The sequence below is a fragment of the Spermophilus citellus genome, assembly GCF_964194105.1.
Source record: "Spermophilus citellus genome assembly, chromosome: 6".
Taxonomy (NCBI): domain Eukaryota; kingdom Metazoa; phylum Chordata; class Mammalia; order Rodentia; family Sciuridae; genus Spermophilus; species Spermophilus citellus.
The window spans coordinates 67477716-67497015 of record NC_138187.1 but is presented as its reverse complement, the minus strand read 5'-3'; the positions used below and the strand labels follow the sequence as shown (position 1 = coordinate 67497015).

General features: G+C 37.7%; 1 protein-coding gene across 1 annotated transcript in view; it reads left to right on the top strand.

Annotated features, from left to right (window-relative positions):
* Window positions 1-10277, top strand: part of KIF5B (kinesin family member 5B) — a 42046-nt gene extending 31769 nt beyond the window's left edge. The window contains exons 17-26 of the mRNA XM_081296893.1: window positions 534-651; window positions 1096-1157; window positions 1262-1371; window positions 2077-2178; window positions 3272-3332; window positions 3467-3538; window positions 3681-3785; window positions 4738-4954; window positions 5448-5598; window positions 9072-10277. Coding sequence (XP_081153019.1) covers window positions 534-651; window positions 1096-1157; window positions 1262-1371; window positions 2077-2178; window positions 3272-3332; window positions 3467-3538; window positions 3681-3785; window positions 4738-4954; window positions 5448-5578 — 978 coding nt within the window. The 3' untranslated portion in view covers window positions 5579-5598; window positions 9072-10277. The remainder of the gene's footprint in view (window positions 1-533; window positions 652-1095; window positions 1158-1261; window positions 1372-2076; window positions 2179-3271; window positions 3333-3466; window positions 3539-3680; window positions 3786-4737; window positions 4955-5447; window positions 5599-9071) is intronic.
* Window positions 10278-19300: the final 9023 nt, after the last annotated feature.

Genomic DNA, 19300 nt, shown 5'->3' with positions numbered 1-19300 from the left:
TTGCCAGTAACTAAATCAAAACCTTAATTTAATCAAGTTGTTTACCTAATCTCAATATAGTATAATAACTTGAATGACTTAACTAGTTTATATTTGCCAATATCTATATACAATAAGTATATTTAAAGATATGACTGTTATGACCATTAAAGACTAGAAGAATTTCAGAATGGGCAGAATTGCAGGGCACCAGTTTTCCATTTTGGCTGCTGAGTAACGGGTCATTCACCAAGATAGGAATTATTCACAAAGGGAAGGTGGATGACATTAAATGGAGGTAGTGAGAAAAATATTATATTGTAATCTTTCATCGCTTTAGTTTACAACTGGCATAGCTATACATGTAACCATTGAATTGAATAAATTCTTTAATGTTTTAAATCTGGTACCTGAACATTCTGGAGTGAAATACCTTCAGATCTACTATACATTTACATATATTAGTAAAACTTATTTCCTTGAAAATATTCATAACAAAATGTGTGCATGAGATAGTTTTTCCACTTCATATCAGTATATTTTTTTCTCAAAAGCATGAAGCCAAAATTAAGTCATTGACTGAATACCTTCAAAATGTGGAGCAAAAGAAAAGACAGCTGGAAGAATCTGTTGATTGTCTCAGTGAAGAATTAGTCCAGCTCCGAGCACAAGGTATTATCTTTCAATTATCTATGAGTTATATCTATATTAATCCTTTTTTACTTTAATATAAATTTTGTATACTTATAAAGAAAATGGTAGGAATATAGATAACTTGGAATGATAAGCAAATCGTAATACTTTAACATGACTTTAAAATATTTTTTAAATTGTGTTAGAATATATAAATGGCCAATCTAGGAATGTCCCACAAAGTTATGTAAAGAAAGAGAGTATGTACGTGCGCATGTATGTGTTTAAATCTTAATATAGGGATCTGAGAGGCTATTTCATTTCCCTTCCATATTATCAGCACAACGGATATAACTAAGGGTACTAGTCAACATATCATTGATTGGAGGACTGCTAAGAAAAATATAACACAACCCATTTGTTTCCTTGGCTTGGTGAGAAACTAGAAGGTTTATTTCATTCTTTTCTTCCTTACCCAAACAGAAAAAGTCCATGAGATGGAAAAAGAGCACTTAAATAAGGTTCAGACTGCAAATGAAGTTAAGGCAAGTCTGATGTTACATTTGATTCTAATGGCTTTAGTCTATCATTATTAATAGTTTTTATTAGTCTCTTTTTAATATCTTTATTTTTTTTCTGAAAATGTTAGCAAGCTGTTGAACAACAAATCCAGAGTCACAGAGAAACTCATCAAAAACAAATCAGTAGTTTGAGAGATGAAGTTGAGGCAAAGGAAAAACTTATAACTGATCTTCAAGAGTAAGTATTATACTGTTTCTTTCTTAGAATAAATTAGTTCATAAACAGTGGTTGTTTAAGCAGGATGAAATAATAAATTCCAACTGACAATCTTAGAAACCTATAGATTTTTTACTTGAGAAATAAGGAATTTTCATACTTATAAGTAAAACATCTAAGTTCCTGGTCAAATTCTTGAAAATTTAGGTCATTTTATCAAAATATTCAGTAAAAAGACAAAAAGAAATCTATGTTAAACTCATTATAACAAATAGATAATTTCTGAGTCATTTGAGAAAAGTCTTTACCTGGAAATGGTGGGATTTAAAATGCTAATGTTTTAGTAGAAATTGTCATTTTAGTTTATATAGAGTACATTTTGCCTACTTCCATAATCAGATTCATACCCATAGACTGTATACATTAGAGGTTTGCAACCATTTAAGTAGGAACCGTAGGAGAGTAAAAAACAAAGTGATGACAAATTTGGGACATGTGGGTGTTGTATTAATGCGTAATGGAAGCAGGAATAGGGATTTCTTGAATAAAATCATTAAATCAAAGTATGAAAAATATCATATGGCTCTAACTAGGCATGTCCCCTTCCTTTCTGCCCTCATGGGATAACAGAGGAGGCCTGTAATTATATAATTTTAGCCTTCAAAAAATTGTGATAATGACATCCAGAAAATTGAAATTGAGCTTATATTTCTTTTCTTTTGTTAGCCAAAATCAGAAAATGATGTTAGAGCAAGAACGTCTAAGAGTAGAACATGAGAAGCTGAAAGCTACAGATCAGGAAAAGAGCAGAAAATTACATGAACTTACGTGAGTAATTGTTTTCATTAAAATTTTAAAATAAAACTGTATATGTTATGTAGTTAATATCAGTCTTCTGAGTTGATTTATGTCTAAAAGCTTGCAATATACACTTGTACTTCAGTGAAAGCAATGTTATATTTCAGTGTAGTCAAGATTTAGAGTCCTGTTATCAACCTACTTACGATTTCTTTGTTGTCATATTACTTCAGGAGCCATTATAAAAATAAACCTAAAACATGACAGTAGTATAGAAAATTTTGATACCTGCCACAAAAACTGACATTTTGTCAAATTTGATTTTATTAAAGAAAAATTATTATTTTAACCTTATCTTTTCAAACAGGTTTTCACTGTTGACTTTTCCTCATTTACTGAGTTAATGCTCAGTTTTCCAGAATCTGAGCAGATAAAAAACTTGTGGCTATAATTTTTCACATCTTGAATTTCTAAGACAATTTACAGTGAATTACTGTTGAGATTGTTACACCATCAACCAGTTCAGAGAAGATTTTATAAATATTCTGCTGAATTACAGCCATAATTTTGCTAAGAATAATTTCAATTTAAAATGTTAATTTTGGACAGTTTATAATCTCTATTATATACTAATTAACCAGTTAATCAGTATCATTTTGGTCAAGTAGCAGTATACTACATATGTGGCATATTTCAAAGTGAAAATTATCGATTTAAAAGAATATATAAAATTCTGGGCATGGTGACACACACCTGTAATCCCAGCAACTCGGGAGGCTGAGATAGGAGGATTGCAAGTTTGAAGCCCACCTCAGCAATTCAGTGAGTCCCCAAGCAACATAGGGAGACCCTATGTCAAAATAAAAAATAAGAAGGGTTAGTGATGGAGCACAATGGTAAAGTCCCTGGGTCCAGTTCCCAGTAATTGCTCCTCCCAGATAAAAGGTTATAAAGCATATAAAAATTTCTTTGGAAAATACAATATGGATTAACTTAAAGTATATTTCATTTATTTGGATTTAATGATCAGTTCTTTCACAAAATATTTTGATTCAGCTCTTGCATTAAATAAAACTAGAATTTATAGAATCAAACTTGAAAAAATACATTCTTCTACTTGTAGTGTTATGCAAGATAGGCGAGAACAAGCAAGACAAGACCTGAAGGGTTTGGAAGAGACTGTGGTAAGAAAAATGTAAAAATGAGTAGAATTGGGGAGGGGTGTGTGTGTGTGTGTGTGTGTGTGTGTGTGTGTGTGTGTGTGTTTTCCCTGAAATTAAAGACTGAATTCCAAAAATATTGCTATTCTTAATTCAAGGCAAAAGAACTTCAGACTTTACATAATCTGCGCAAGCTCTTTGTTCAGGACCTGGCTACCAGAGTTAAAAAGGTAATAATAATGCTGAGGTGGTTATTTTTTATTCATCAGTGAAACGATTTTACATTGTCCTATAAATGTTTATGTAGATAGGCTTAGATTTTGGGGGGGATTTTAAATTTTTTCACAGTATTTATCAAACTTCTTTTCTCAGAGTGCCGAGATCGATTCTGATGACACCGGAGGCAGTGCTGCTCAAAAGCAAAAAATCTCCTTTCTTGAAAATAATCTTGAACAACTCACTAAAGTACACAAACAGGTAATAGTTTATTTTGTGGTAACAGATTTTAAGATTGAAGTACAAAGTATTTTAATCTTTCAGTGTCGTAAGAATTCTTTATACCCTGAGCTATTCCATCATTATAGTAAGTGATTATAAAAAAGAAACCACTAAAGACTGCCATATTAACAACCCTAATATCAGCCAAGGCCAGTGAAAACATGTATTCTTATTTCCCTTGCAGGATTTTAGATCTGTCAGTTTTCTTTATTTCTTTATAGTAATTTTTGGTAGGTGAGTATTTGTAGTTAAAATAGAATCATCATCCCCATTTTTGGTCTTTTTACATTTACTCTCCTATCTGAAATAATGATGCAGTCTTTTTTTTTTTTTTTAATAATTCTGTGTTTTTTCCTGATTTTTAAAATTATGGCTTGATAAATGATTTTAAATTACTATTAAAAAGTAATTTATACCTCAATGATTCAAATGTATGAATTGCCAAGATCATTGTAATGTCATGTGTAGCTAATAAAAAATAATAATAAAAAAAGTTCATTTTTTTTTTAACTTTATTGCTGTCTAGCACCAGAGTAAGATAAACTTATCTTCAATACTTAACTAAGGGACACACTAAGTTTATATTTACTCGTGCTTTAATATTCTAAAAGGATATTAATTTCACCTTATGAACACTGAAGAAAGCACTACGCACTATCACTATGTGTACTTTATTGTTTTTGCTTAGTAGGAGAAAGGAACAATCCATTCTTCCCCCAAATTAAATGAAAGTATATCTTTGGGAGAAATATGTGTAAGTAGGTATGAATGTTTATAATGTTGCATGTTGCTGCTTAAATTCAACTAGCTAAATGGAAAAACCTTACAGAAAATGTAGTTTTACTTCTTTTCTAAAGAAAAATTTTGAAATTCTCTTATTCTTAAACCATCTTGTTAAAGCTAGAATCTGTATTTTGTTTGTGTACCTTAGTTGGTACGGGATAATGCAGATCTTCGCTGTGAACTTCCTAAATTAGAGAAGCGACTTAGAGCTACAGCCGAGAGAGTGAAAGCTTTGGAGTCAGCACTGAAAGAAGCCAAAGAAAATGCGTCTCGTGATCGTAAACGTTATCAGCAAGAAGTAGATCGCATAAAGGAAGCAGTCAGGTCAAAGAATATGGCCAGAAGAGGGCATTCTGCACAGATTGGTTAGTAGAACATACTGAAAACCTTTAAGCTATGAATACTTTGAAGTATAAATGCTTTTGTGTACTTGAACATGATCTGAAATGTGATGTCTTCTCATGGTAGTATTTGTCTTTTGTTTATAGCTCTCCAGGGTGACACCTTTAGGAAGGAAAAGAAAAATTGAGAAATAACTACATAACTAGGACAAGTAGATAAATAAGTAGATGCAAGCAAGAATGGTTAGGGATACGAGAAACTATAGATAATATTAATAAAGCAAAAAGAAAATTACAAGAAAATAAGCCATCAGTGTTTATTTCATGTTTCAGAGTAATTACTGCTGCAGGAATAAGAGTTTTAAGGAGCTAAGGATTGTATAGGTTCTGGAGAAAAGGATGTGTTCAGAAAGAGAAAAATCAAAAAGGCAAAATATATTGGGAATTCCTTAGAAAGAAAAGGAGACCTAAACCGTCACTGCAGTCATGTGTTAAGCTTTTTTCTGTTTCTTAATAGCTAAACCTATTCGTCCTGGGCAACATCCAGCAGCTTCTCCAACTCATCCAAGTGCAATTCGTGGAGGAGGAGCATTTGTTCAGAATAGTCAGCCAGTGGCTGTACGAGGAGGAGGAGGCAAACAAGTATAAACATTTACACATCTTCACAGGTTTGTAGTTTATATCTGACTTTTGAATCATAGGTGCACATGGAAGTGTTGAGCCATTGGTTGTTAAACAGACTTTTGGACTTTTTTTTTTATTATTTATATTACTGTCATTTTTTCCTTTCATGATTATAGAAGGAACTTAGTATGGTTTCTTCCAATCTTTTTTCTTTTAAATTCAGATCATACTATACAAATTTGAGTTCTTACTGCTTTTAAACCTAACATTGGATCATTTGTAATAGTTCTTGGTATTCTCTCTAATGAGTATGCCATGGTTTATAATTATTCCTTTTTCTTGAAAATTTAATGAGATATAATAATTTTTTTCATATTTGTTATTTTCCAAAACTGATATTTCTATATATGATATTTGAAGTATGAAGCATCCCTCATCTTTTAGATTATTTTCAGAAGATTGCCAGAAGTGCAATTACAAAGTGTGAATATATTTAAGGCTTCCTAGAAAGATTGCATAAAATCAATGAGTCAGATACGCTATTTGGTTGCAGTTTTGGTAGCATTGAGTATTAATAGTTTTTAAGCTTCTAATTAAAATAGCTGAAATAGCATCTTAATGATCTATCGGTCCATTTATATTTCATTTTTTATGAGTTATCTCTGTACTTTTTTCATTTACCTATTATAGGTGATTTATCTAACAGATTTCCAAGTTTTATTATTTTTTAAAATATCTTTATTTTGTTTATTTATTTTTATGTGGTGCTGAGGATGGAACCCAGGGCCTCACATATGCGAGGCAAGTGCTCTGTCACTGAGCCACAACCCAAGCCCTACTTATTTTTTTTTTTTAATTATATAAGTACTATCTGTTCCCTGGAGAAAGATAAAAATTATCAAAATAGAAGAAAAGTATCCAAAGAACTACCCAATAAATTAGATATATCTTTGAAGAGCTTTCTTTATACATTATGATCTTTTTTTTTTCCTTTAAGTTATAGATGGACACAATACCTTTATTTATTTTTTTGAGGATTGAACCCAGTGCCTCACGCCTGCAATACTAGATAATTTTATGGTTAACTGTTACTGTCCTGACAAATAATCAGGCCAATTTCTCTTAATCTAACTTGTTTTTGGCATTTTGCATAATACTGTCCCTAAATCTGGGTAAAGAATAAAGCATTCTACTAAAGGATTCACATTTCCAACAATTTAATATAAAATTGGACCATACAATATAAGGTTAAAAGCCAATGATGTAAGAAAAGAGTGTGGACTTATGATTTCATGTAAGTTTGAATCTGACTATACTTTTATAAACTTGAGCCAAATAATTTTTTAGGTTACTTTCCTTCTCATTTTGACTTTATAAAAAATTCTTCAGCATAAAAATAAATTATGGATTTATGATTTAATTATTTAATGAATCTAAAATAGTATTTTTTCAACATAGCCACAATGATACCTAATAAAATCATTTTTAATATTGTCTAATACCAATCCATGTTAGGATTTATTTTATTTTATTTATTTTTGTAGGGCTGAAGATTAAACTCAGAACCTTTTACATGCTAGGCAAGTGCTCTACCCCTAGCTCCTCTCTCTTTTTTTTTGTTTTTGTTTTTGTTTTAATGTCCTATACAGCTGATTTTTCTAGAACAGTGTATAATCCAAAACTGGATTTGAATTTATCCAGATGTGTACTTAGTTTTATCCCTTACATCTCTACTAATTTAGAATAACCCCCCTTCTTAATGACTCTGACATACTAAAGAGAACTAGGCCACTTATTCTGAGTATACACTTCCTTCAGGATATGTCTGATTGTTTTATATGTGTATTTGCCTTGTTCCTCTATCCCCCTCTATTTTCTGTGTATTGAAATGTATATCAAAAGTATTGGTTAGATTCAGTGTACACATTTCTGACTGGACTAAGTCATAGTTAAATAAATACTACTGATCTTAACACATGTGCAGCAGTTTAGCCCATGATAGAGATAGGTAACCCAGTTAAACCCAGTTTTGAAGATTTGAAATTATAATAACAGTGTCATTGTTTATAGGTTTGTTTTATTGCTGTTCCAAAGGATGGTGGTTCTTAGTTTCTTATACCAATCAATCTTCAACCACGATGGAAGAATGTAAGATGTATTTAGGTGATAAATTGTTGAAAGTTAAAAATTCTGTAGAGAAGATTTTAAGTTATTTTTAAAATGTTAAACATTTCAGCTGGGTGCATTGGCACACCCTGTAATCCCAGCAGCTCAGGAGGCTGAGGCTGAGGCTGAAGGATTACAAGTTCAAAGCCAGCCTCAGCAAAAGTGAGGTGCTAAGCAACTCAGTGAGACCCTGTCTCTAAATAAAATACAAAATAGGGCTGGGGATATGGCTCAGTGTTGGAGTGTCCCTGAGGTCATTCCCCAGTATCCCCCCCCCAAAAAAAACCCCAATTTCATTACTCAGAAGGCTGAGGCAGAAGGATCACAAGTTCAAAGCCAGCCTCATTAACTTGGTGAGGCCCTAAGCAACTTAGGAAGACCCTGTCTCAAATTAAAAAAAAATTTAAAGGGCAGGGGTTGTGGCTTAGTGATTGGGGGCCCCTGGGTTCAATTCCTGGTACCCAAAAATAATTTTTTTTAAACATTGTATTTATTTTGGGGTAAGATGACAATGTTAATAATACTAATACCCTTAATTCTCAGTTTTACATGTTACTTCTTATGTCTTGGACCACACTTTGAACAGTTTTTTAGTTAAATGCATAAGTAGCGATTTAGTATGAAGATGACTCCAGAGAACAACTACTATAATTATTTATTTTACCCATCTCTTTTCCTATCATTTTATGTTTTTTGTTTATGCCTATCCCTCCACTCCTCTCTCCCCCCATTTTTTTTTTAATAGCTACCATGTATGTGACAACTAGTTGCTGGTTAGTGGTCCTTGATTTAAGAATGTCACTAACAGGCCAAGTGTGGTGGTTCATGCATGTAATCTCTGCAACTCAGGAGGATCACAAGTTTGAGACTAGCCTCAGCAACTTATTATTAGCAAGAGTCAGTCTCAAAATAAAAAATGAAAAGGGCTGGGGGTATAGCTTAGTGATAGATCGCCTCTAGTACTGCAAAAAAAACCCCAGAGTGCACTAATGACTGTATATTGCTTTAAAAATTAGCCAACCTTTTAATTTGAGGAGGAAAAAACATAAAGGATTGAACTTTTTATTTTATTTTTTTAATAGTTTTCAGTTGTAGTTGGACATAATACCTTTATTTTATTTGTTTATTTTTATGTGGTGCTGAGGATGGAACCCAGGGCCTCACACAGGCTAAGTGAGCGCTCTACTGCTGAGCCACAATCTCAGCCCCAAAGGATTGAACTTTTAAAAAGTGGTCAAAGCTATTGGCTAAAATGTTCATAATCTGTTGGCATATTTTATTTCCTTCATGATTGTCTCAAACATGAGTTTTGTAAAACTAAAAAATTTTCCCCCTGTTTTCTCATTGTCAGGTGTTGAAAGTAATTGAAGTATGAAGAGGACATAGTATCAGTCATTCAGTGACTGTCACTTCTACCCCCTTGGGATTGTAGAACTATAACTTTTTAAAATGTACAAATTATACCTGGCCTGTACAGCTGTTCCTACCCGCTCTTCTTGGAAACTCTGCTGCTTCCCAACACAACTAGAGTGCAATTTTGATGTCTTAGGAAGAGAAAATGACAGTTTACAACTGTGGCCCTATTTATTACACAGTTTGTCTTTTGTGTCTTAAATTAGTCTTCACTGTGCCAAGCTAACTATACCTAGTAGGACTATGCTTTTTGTATTTGCTTTTTTAATGGATGTTTAGTTTTGAGTTTCTGTTTAAGTTACCTGGTTGCTACTGCTTCCTCTTTCTTTTTTTTTTTTTTTTTTTTTTTTTAGGGAAAATTGAATCTTTAGATTAAATGTCTTACATTTTACCACTTCCAACACTACATATCCACAAAATATATCAGGTCAGTACTGTATTTTAAAATCCCTTGAAATGAAATCAGGGTTAAAATGATTTGTATTATCTCTGGTGTTTGCTTCTGAAAATTGCTGTTTAAGCACTGAAACCTTACAACTGCCCTAACTAGGCATTTGAGATTGAGTGAGCACGGCTACTTGATTGTTATCTTCTGAAATGCTTGTTGCCCACTTACTGAATGGAAATATTTTACATATCAAAAGTAAATCTCAGTTTAAGAGGGAGTTATCTCCCATCCTCATTTATGCTTAACATAGTTTAACGGAATGAAAATACCCTGCTTCATTCTGATGAGCCTGCTAGCTAATATAAGAATTGGGCAGGTATCAATTTGTCATCTTTCATATAGTAAAATGAATTAAGATACTATAAAATTAAACAATTTTATATTGTTAGCTATTGTATGGGCTGATCTAAATTTTTAGCCTATGAAAATTGAGGGGAAAATGAATAAACAGGACAGATACACAGTGAAGTTAAAGATATGTAGGTAAATTTTAGTCACAGTCTCTAAAGGTGTTTTTAACCTGCTACACTAAGTCATACACTATAATTTATTTCTCGTTTAGTCTAGAAATAGTGAATTGTTTGCAAATCACTAATAATCCTCAAATTACATTGTTGACCATAGCCCATAATTTTGTGCATATATATATATATATATATCTCCACATATATATGTATATATGTGTATGTGTATATACACACGCACACATAGTTTATATAAAACTATGTACCAGTTTTTGCCACTTCTTCCTCAGATCATTATACTAAGTCAACAGTTTATTTTAGGGAAGAGATTTCAATGTTTGCTTCACCATTGGTGGGGGGAGTGACTACAACTACATTAGCAGAAGTTTGCAGTGAATGTAGAGAAACTGGAGAATTCTGTTATTAGGATCTGGCTGGCAGAATTAACTTTTTGAAAAAGTTTTATACACAGATATTTGTATTATTAAATTTGGAGCTATAGTCAGAAGACTCAGATCATAATTGGCTTATTTTTCTATTTCCTTAACTATTGTAATTTCCACTTTTATAATAATTTTGATTTGAAAGAAAAATTTATTTATTTATTTTTTTAACAGTCAAAAATCCTTGCTGTTGTAGTCTGCAGCCTTTAAAATGATTGTTGCTTTTAGAATTGATTAAAAGAAACACTCCATAAATTGAGATGAAATCTTGGGTGCAGTGAAATATAAGTACTACAGATAAGAAAGTACTACAAGCCTCTTTGTGGTGATAGTTTTTTAAATGGAGAGACATTTGGCTGCTTTCACATAGACATTTATATTTTGTTCTCAAGTGAAAACTTGCTTCTTTAGCAATATTCATAAAAAACTTTTTTTCTCGTCTGAATACAGTAGTTTCTTGTAAGATGTATCATGGGTATGGTGCTGTGTAACAAACAATGAATTGTAACTAGCATGTGGTTCAGAATACACAGTGTTAGGTTTTTTAAAATATCTTAATGGTTCTTTTCTATTTATAATTTCAAAATTTCATAAAGTGTACCAGGAGTTTCATAAAAATTGTTTTCAGTGAACTGTTCTTTTTGCTATGGTAGGTCATTAAATATAGCATTTACTCTCACAAATTGAAATGTCTGACCATCTAGAATATTGATACTTATTTCAATTTACAGTCCTTTTTTTTTTTTTTGACTGGATATATTAATGTTACTCTGAATGGTATTGAGTAATGGTTCAGAAGATAAACTCAATGAAATAAAAGTAATATTTATTCATGGTGATCAATTAAATTATTTGCTTAACTTAAGGAAACTGACTACTGTGCATAACTCTTAATTTGTATGTGACTCTGAATTTGACATGAGGTGACAGAATAGAGTCTGAGTCTACCTGTGGAATATGTTGGTTTATTTTCAGTGCTTGAAAAACATGCAAAGATAATTGGTATGGGAAGACACCATATAATTTTAAGTTAACCTGCATGCTGTAAATGTGTTTTATGTTTCAATAAAGAGGAAAATTTTTTTGAAATATAATGACTTTTTATTGAAAACTATTTCGAGTATCAGGTTGATTTTACCTGAACTAATAGATGGCCCTCTGACCTGTCAGAATAGTGACTGGTTCATATAAATTTTGAGTACTAATGTATTGCAGCTTTTTAAACAGCAGGTAGGCTGAAAAATTAAGAGCTAGAAATGAATTATCAGCCTCACTTATGTTTTTTTACTTTGGTGTAGTTTTTCCTCGTTTAGTCTAGAAATAGTGAATTGTTTTGTTTAGCTGAGTCTGTTTTATCAACAAATATAAGAATAAATACAAACAAATTCTACTCCAACTACTTCCTGGCAGCTTCATATCTTCCTATTTAATATGTTCAGATAGCCAAGGATCACCACACATTTGAGGAACATCTGGGGTAAAAGGTAGCCTCAAAACAAGCAAACAGAAAACCCAGTATGTTGGAAAGGGGGACTATGAAAGGAGAGGAGAACATTTTTTAAAGAATTGCCATTAATTTCTCAGGTAAAAAATTAGTAGTTTTTCTCCATTACAAAACCAGAAACAAATATCCAGAAAACTAAAAACATCTTGAAATATAAACTTAAAACTCAATAGAAGGATTAGAAAATGAAGTTGAGGAATTTTTTTTTACAATGTACTACAAACAAAACAGAGAAGTTGGAAAATAGGAAAGAAAAGACCAGAACAAAAGGCCTCATGTATGAATAATAGACATCCTATAAAGAGAGAACTAAGGGAGGAGAGCAAAGAAATGATTAGTGAAATAATTCAAGGAAATTTACTGAAGGCCATCAGTTTTCAAACCCCACACTAAGGTTTATCATTGTGAATTTTAGTACAAAAACCCTACAATAAAAAAAAATAGATTTCATACAAAGGATGGAAAATCTTAATAATATGATGCCAGTAACTAGAAGAAAATAGATCAATACCTTCAAAATTCTGATGGAAAAGTCTCTCTGTCCTCAATTGGTAAAAGGGTGGGTAAAATTTCTAAGACATCCAAGGTCAGGGTTTAGAAATTTTACTTTTTATGCCCTTTATTGGGAAAGTTATTGCTCAACCAAAATGAGTGATTAAGAGGAAGATGTGAACAAAAGAAAGACCCCGCAATACAAGGGAATGACCAAGATGACTGCATAGAAAACCACCAGTCCACATGGAAGAAGGCTACTAGAGATATATTTTTCACCAAAAATTGACAAACTGATATATTTAACATATTTAGAGAAGAATTATATATTTGGTGAGGAGTTTATGGTTGAGTAAATAACTGGTACATAGAACATTAAGAAAAATAGAAAGGAAAAGTCATCATATTACACTGCTCAGCAGTAATTTTTATTTCATTGGATTGTGAAATAAATTCACAATACAACCTAATTGGGAGAAAAGGAGATTATGACGTGGATAGGGTTGTTGATATTACTATCAAGTTCCATTCTAGTCTATAGTAGTGACTTGAAAATTGATAATGCTTATACATTGATAATTAGAGATTTGGAGGTAAAAAGAAGTGGTTGATCTGGAAGTGGAAAAGAGGCAAAGCTGGGCAGGGACCTACACACACACACACACACACAAAAATGTGTGTGTGTGTGTGTGTATTTTTAAAGTGGAATAAGATTATCATACATCATTATGGAAAATTGAAGTCCATTCAGGCAAAATATTCAAGAGCTATACCACTGAAGAATAGAGAGCCTGCTCTCTATTACTTGAAGTCCTGTCTGGCCCTTTGCCCTGGCTGTCATAAAAGTGGCACATTCACGTCCTTTTTCCTGGACTGAGAACATTTGTCAAAAGTCTGGCGCCAAATATCACCACCCATCATGCCACTTTTTTCTCCACCACTGCTTCAAATCAATGAAGATACAGAAACTGAGAGATAACTAGAATCAACAGGATTTTATGCACATCATTAGAGAAGGAGGATAGCAATGGGAGGGAGGGAGGAGAGAACTAGCAGTGGACATCAGAGCTAGATCCAAATGCAAGGAAAAGCCTAGAGCTCAGATCAGCCAAGCTAGACATTGAAGGGGCTTTACTGAGTATCCATAAAGCTCCAGTGTGGGGTGCCTCAGATCCAGCACAGTCTAGATTGGTCTCCAGACTTGGGTCCAGGGCTTGGGATGGGGAGCCAAACCCAGCATTCCCTCCACTCTTGTGAGCTGCAGGACCCACAGGACTGGAGTTATGCTGGCAAATAGTGAAGTGCCATCTGTGCTTGGTGGCAAGTCCTTAGCCAGATCATGTGACTGTACCTATACTTGGGTTCCAGGGGAAGGCTGGCCAGCTGTTAAATGTTCCAAATGGGGTTGGAGATGATATCATATGCCCAATTCTGGCTGCCTTGTGCTGCCCAACTCACCAGTTGAGCTATGTCAGAGGTTAAGCCCATAACCTGTTCTGGGGTTCCTGGAATGCCCAAAAAGAAAAAGTTGTGCTGTCACTGCCCAAGAGGAACCCTAGCTATTGACTAAAGGGTGCCTCCTGCACCCCACCTTGGAGATAAACCAAGGCAGTGCTACCACTGGGTGAAAGTTTCCCAGAACCAGAAATCACCCTAGAATGTGGGAGACCAGAGCCTTAGAAGGAGAGGTGGTGTCCATAGCAGTGTCAGTGGCAGGGTTGAAGGATGATGGTGCAAAGGCTCTGCCTGGTAGTAAGGAAGTGAGTGCATGATCCATAACTGGCAACAGGAGAAGCATTGCAGTGTTGCAGAGACAGGTCACCTTTGTTGCCCAAGAAAGCTCCCAGAGGTTGGCTGAGGAGTGGTTGCTGGTACAAATAGTGAACTGGAATGGTTGGTGAAGGAGACCCTAGGTGTAGGTGGGCCTGTGGAGAATAGACCACAGCCAGTTGCCTGTGTTGCCTAGGCCAATGCACCTGGGTGAATGGGGAAGCAGCTCCCTGGAAAGTCAGGGACAATTCTGAAGACGACCACCTTAGAAAGCAGAATAGTACCTATGGCTGTGACCTCAGGATCTCCAGCTGGCTCCTGGGACTGAAGTACAGATGCATTTGCTCTGGTTGTGGAAGTGACACTTCCAGAGTTAGGGACTGGCCAGTGCTCATCGGGTTGCTGGTGGAAGGGACTAGAGGAGAGTAGGAGAGAAAGAAGAGGAGGATGAAAGGGAAGAGGAGAATCTGTGCACATGGGGATTGGGATTTCCATTCTGCAGGGAGAAGCCTTGCCAGAAAAAGGCTCTGAGATACAAGATATAGGGTTGTAGTAAACCGGAGATGCTGTAGCTCTTGCCAAGTGAGTGTTGACTGTCACTGGCCAGGACCCCCATCTTAGGACTGGACCTAAAAAGAGGAAGAAGGCTACTGGGAAGAACAAAGGAAGACAACTAGGGATTCCCCTCTCATCCCTATTGGGTGTGGAGGTGGGGAGGCAGAGGGACAGAATCAGGGACCCAGCAGCTTGGTTTGCCAGTTGGGAGGTGGCAGGAATAGCTAGCTGGCATCTGACAAATGTCAGTGGGTGGGGTCAGTGGGTCTGCAGTCCCTGTGGGAGCCAGGTGGGGAGAAAGAAAGGTCAGGCTGAGTACTGGTGCAGTCTGCCACAGCCTCCACCATAACCTCTGAGGTCTCTGTGTTATCCTCCAAACTGCTATTCTTCTTCAAACCCAGAACCTACTCCTGCAGGGTGCCAAAGTCTTCCTCCAGAGAAAACAAGAAGAGGCTTCGAAAGTGGGAGCAGCTCATCTAAATTTCTCAGTATTGGCAGCGGCAGGGCCATTGGCATGGGCCTCTTTCTCTCAAGGGGCCTCCAGCTAGCAGCTATGGGCAGAGGACAGCTTCCAAATGGACCACAAAAAGGCTTTTCTCCCTGCACCCCATTGCCTGATGCATGGGAACCTCGATAGCTCCCCAAATGATGTTCATCCAGCCTTCCTTGGCCCCATTCTCTGGTAGCACAGAGCCTGGGGCTGACTGCATCAGACTGCCCCAGATTCAGCACACCCCAGCAGGGCTGTGCCTGTTGGGGACAGCATGGCAACCAGAGCACAAGTTCCCACCTGGGTCCTCTCAAAGTGTTTCCCTCCTGAGGCCCAGGAATGGGCTGCACCACAGTGAGGTCTCCCTGGATCTCCAGGGGCTTGGCTGTGCTGCTTTTCTGTTTTGAGAAGCATGCTTTCCCCATTGTCCTGCTCTGGTCTGTCTCTTCCTAGCCCTGATCCTCCTCCTCCTCATAGTCATCCCTACTTCGGGTTGCTCTGGGGTCCTCACTTCTGTTTCCTTGGAAGGAGGAAAAGGGAGGCCAGCTGGTGACATGGGCTCCACAGCCCCGTGGACCTGCTCAAATGGTGAAGGTAGGAGAATGTGTTTGCACCATTGAGGAAGGATCCTTAAAGTTCTGGGAGATGGGAACACCCATGAGTTGCTGGTTGACAGCACGGGCTTTTTCTGGGAATCTCCCTAGGACACCAGCTGGATGATCCCCAGAGAGGTGTGTGCAGCCTGCAGGAGAGGGACTCTGTAGCAGCCAGCAGACCAAGAGGATGGAGATCCCGGCTGAAGAGCCTGCAGGCAGGGTGCTTGGTAGATGATGGAGCCCCAGGGCCATGCAGACCTGCGGGCCAGGCCAAAGTGCAAACCTCAGTTGGACAGGGGCAGGCAGTAGAATCCACAGATAGAGCAGATGCTTCCTTCAGGAGCGACCAAGGGAGCTCGTCTAGGACACACCTACTAGAGGCCCAACACACTGTTCAGCCCAGGTATAGTGACGTCTGGCTGGAACATGTGACTGTAGATAGGGCGGTGCAGCCATCTTGAGGAGGAAAGGGCCAGGGCTAGGCCCACTGTTCACTACCGGGCTGCATTTTTGAGCTCCTAGGGATGTGCCCCTACTCTTGCATGTGAGTAGCAATGTGTGGGCCTCTATGTGAGGATTGCTGGGACTGAGGCGCTATCCAGCAGAGCTTCTGCGTTCTGGATGGCAGGTTCTGAAGGCTCTGCGGTGCTCGGCCCAGGGCACTAGCTTGGGTACCTAGTGCCTTTGTGTCACCAACACTCTCCTCTGGAGCGCGGAGGGCTGGTGGAGTGAGTGGGGCCATATGGGGAGTTGGAGGTGGGGAGAACTTAGGGGGCATGGACTTTACACAGCAGCAACAGTGATGTTGAAAACCTAGTGCCAGGTGACTCAAGATCCTGCCAGGCCCCTCCAGCCACCTCTCCAGTGCCTCAATGACGCCTTGCCACCGGTGTTTCTTTTCCAAGGTCAACACAGTTTCACATGTATATCTGTATTTCTGAGGAGAGGGAGCACTGTCCTGAGGCTGACTGGATGCTGCCACCCGCCCCACCCCCTCCATCTCGACAGGTTCCATTCACTTGTTGGAGGGCATGTCCTAAGAACACAGTGAAGCCCAACACCCTTCCTCAGGTCAGTCACCTGATAGTGGCCCAGCCGGGCCTTGCACTCAAGTTGTGTGATTCCAGAGCTCATGCTCTGCCCTCTGGTGCCTCTGCCTGGTATAGATGATCCTGTAATAACATTCTTTTCATGGTCCTGAGAACCATGTCTTGTCAGTAAGGGTTGAATTCACCAACCAAGAGGAGGTCAGTTCAGGAGCAGACCGAGGCCCATGCAGGGCTCTAGTCTCCTTAAGAAGATGTAAGTCACCAATTGTCAGCAGAGATTCATCCATCCATCCCTCTTCTGAATGTACCCTGGCATCCAGATTTCTTTTCCATTGATTTCCCAGGATCCAAATATGTAAAAGTTGTATTCTGGACCCACTGAGGTTCATGCAGAATGAAATCCAGTGCTGTGTTCTTCCATAGAGATAAGCTAGTTGATGTGGGCTTCCTGGAAGGCATCTAAAAAGGCAAATTATAATGGATTTTCAAGTGAATAGGTTTCTGCTCATGACCTGTGTGGGGAGGAAGCAGGTAACCATCAGTTGGCCCAGTTGGAAATAAAAGCTAGGAAGTAATATTAAGAAATAAACACAAAAACCAGGCACAGTAGCACACACCTGTAACCCAGTGGCTCTGGAGGATCATGAGTTCAAAGCCAGCCTCAGCAATGGCAAGGCACTAAGCAACTCAGTGAGACTCTCTCTCTAAATAAAATACAAAATAGGGCTGAAGATGTGGCTCAGTGGTTGAGAGCCCCTGAGTTCAATCCCTAGTACAAGAAAGAAAGAAAGAAAGACAAAAAAACATAGGAAATTGATTAAAGCAAGGACTTGACAGGTGGAAGAGACCTGATGGGTCTGATCCAAATAAAGGGAAAAGCCTTCAAATGCTTTATTTATAATGCCCATTGGAAAATGATACTGTTTTTTAGTAGCTCAAAGGAAATGGAATTGCCTGGGAAGGTCTGGATGAAGCAATCCTTACATGTTTTCCTGGCACCTGTCACTTCACAACATTTGCATCAGACTAATTGACTCATGGGTTTCCTCCCTCCAATGTCGATGTTGTTGTGGGCCTACTACCAACACCCAAATGTTTTAATCTAGGTACTGGAAGGACATTTGCAATGTTTCCAATTCATTAGTCTTCTCCATTCTTCTGTCAATTTTGGCTGTGTATCGGCAGGCAGCAGAAGTCATGTATTTAAGCTGGGCATGGTGGCGCGTGCCTGTAATCCCAGCAGCTCTGTAGACTGAGGCAGGAAGATAATGAGTTCAAAGCCAGCCTCAGCAAAAGCAAGGCACTGGGCAACTCATTAAGACCCTGTCTCTAAATAAAACACAAAAATAGGGCTGGGGGTGCGACTCAGTGGTCAAGTGCCCCTGAATTAAATCTCCAGTATCCCCCACACACACCTGGAAAAAATCACATATTTAAGTAAACCATGATTTTGAACCATGTATTGGACTTGCCAATCATGTTCTTGTTCTCCCATAGTTCCTCCTCAACACCAAGAGAGATCCTGTCTGAGTGTCAGGCAGAGCCTATCTTTCAACTCTCTTTGGAAAGGAAGAGTAGGGGCTAGAACTCCTCTGCTACTATCCTACAGCAGGCAGGAAGTGTGCCCATTGAAAAGTGACACCTCTACTGAGCCTATGACATAGTCCTTCTCTTCCTTTGTATGTTTATAATTTTTTTAACAAGGATATTCACATCAGCTTTATCTTTAAGAATTGAAGACTCTAGCACAGACCTCCACAAAGAGCTGGGTGAACAAACTCACCATGCTAAGCCCAAACCATGTAACCCTACTCAGCCAAGAAGGGGACCATGATTTTGACACACATGGAATTGTATCTTCCTCTCCAAATAATTTTGTTTTGTGAAAGGAGCCAAAGAGGCCATATTAACATATATTTCTAAAGAATAGGGACACATCTCTAGTGACGGAGAGCAGGTCAGCACCTGTCTGGGGCTGTGGAAAGGAAGCATGGAGTTCCCAGACTGCCCGAAGAGAAAAAGTTGTATTGTCACTGCTTACAAGGAGTCCTAGCTGGATGGTAGAGAGCTGTGCTCAGTCCCTGTACCCACTGTGCATGCTAACTTGTGGAGATGGGGCTGAGGCCATACTACCATTTAGTGGGAACTTCCCAGAACCAGGAAGCACCTGGAATATGGGCCCAAGTGGTTGTGGGAGACAGTTAAAGACAGGAAGAAGACAGCCTTGGAAGGAGAGATGGTTCCGTAGCACTGATGGTGGCACGTTTACAGGGTGATGGTGCAGAAGCTCTGCCTGGTAGCAAGGAGGCCAGCACATGATCCATGACCAGGAGCAGGAGAAACAGGCTCTCCCTGG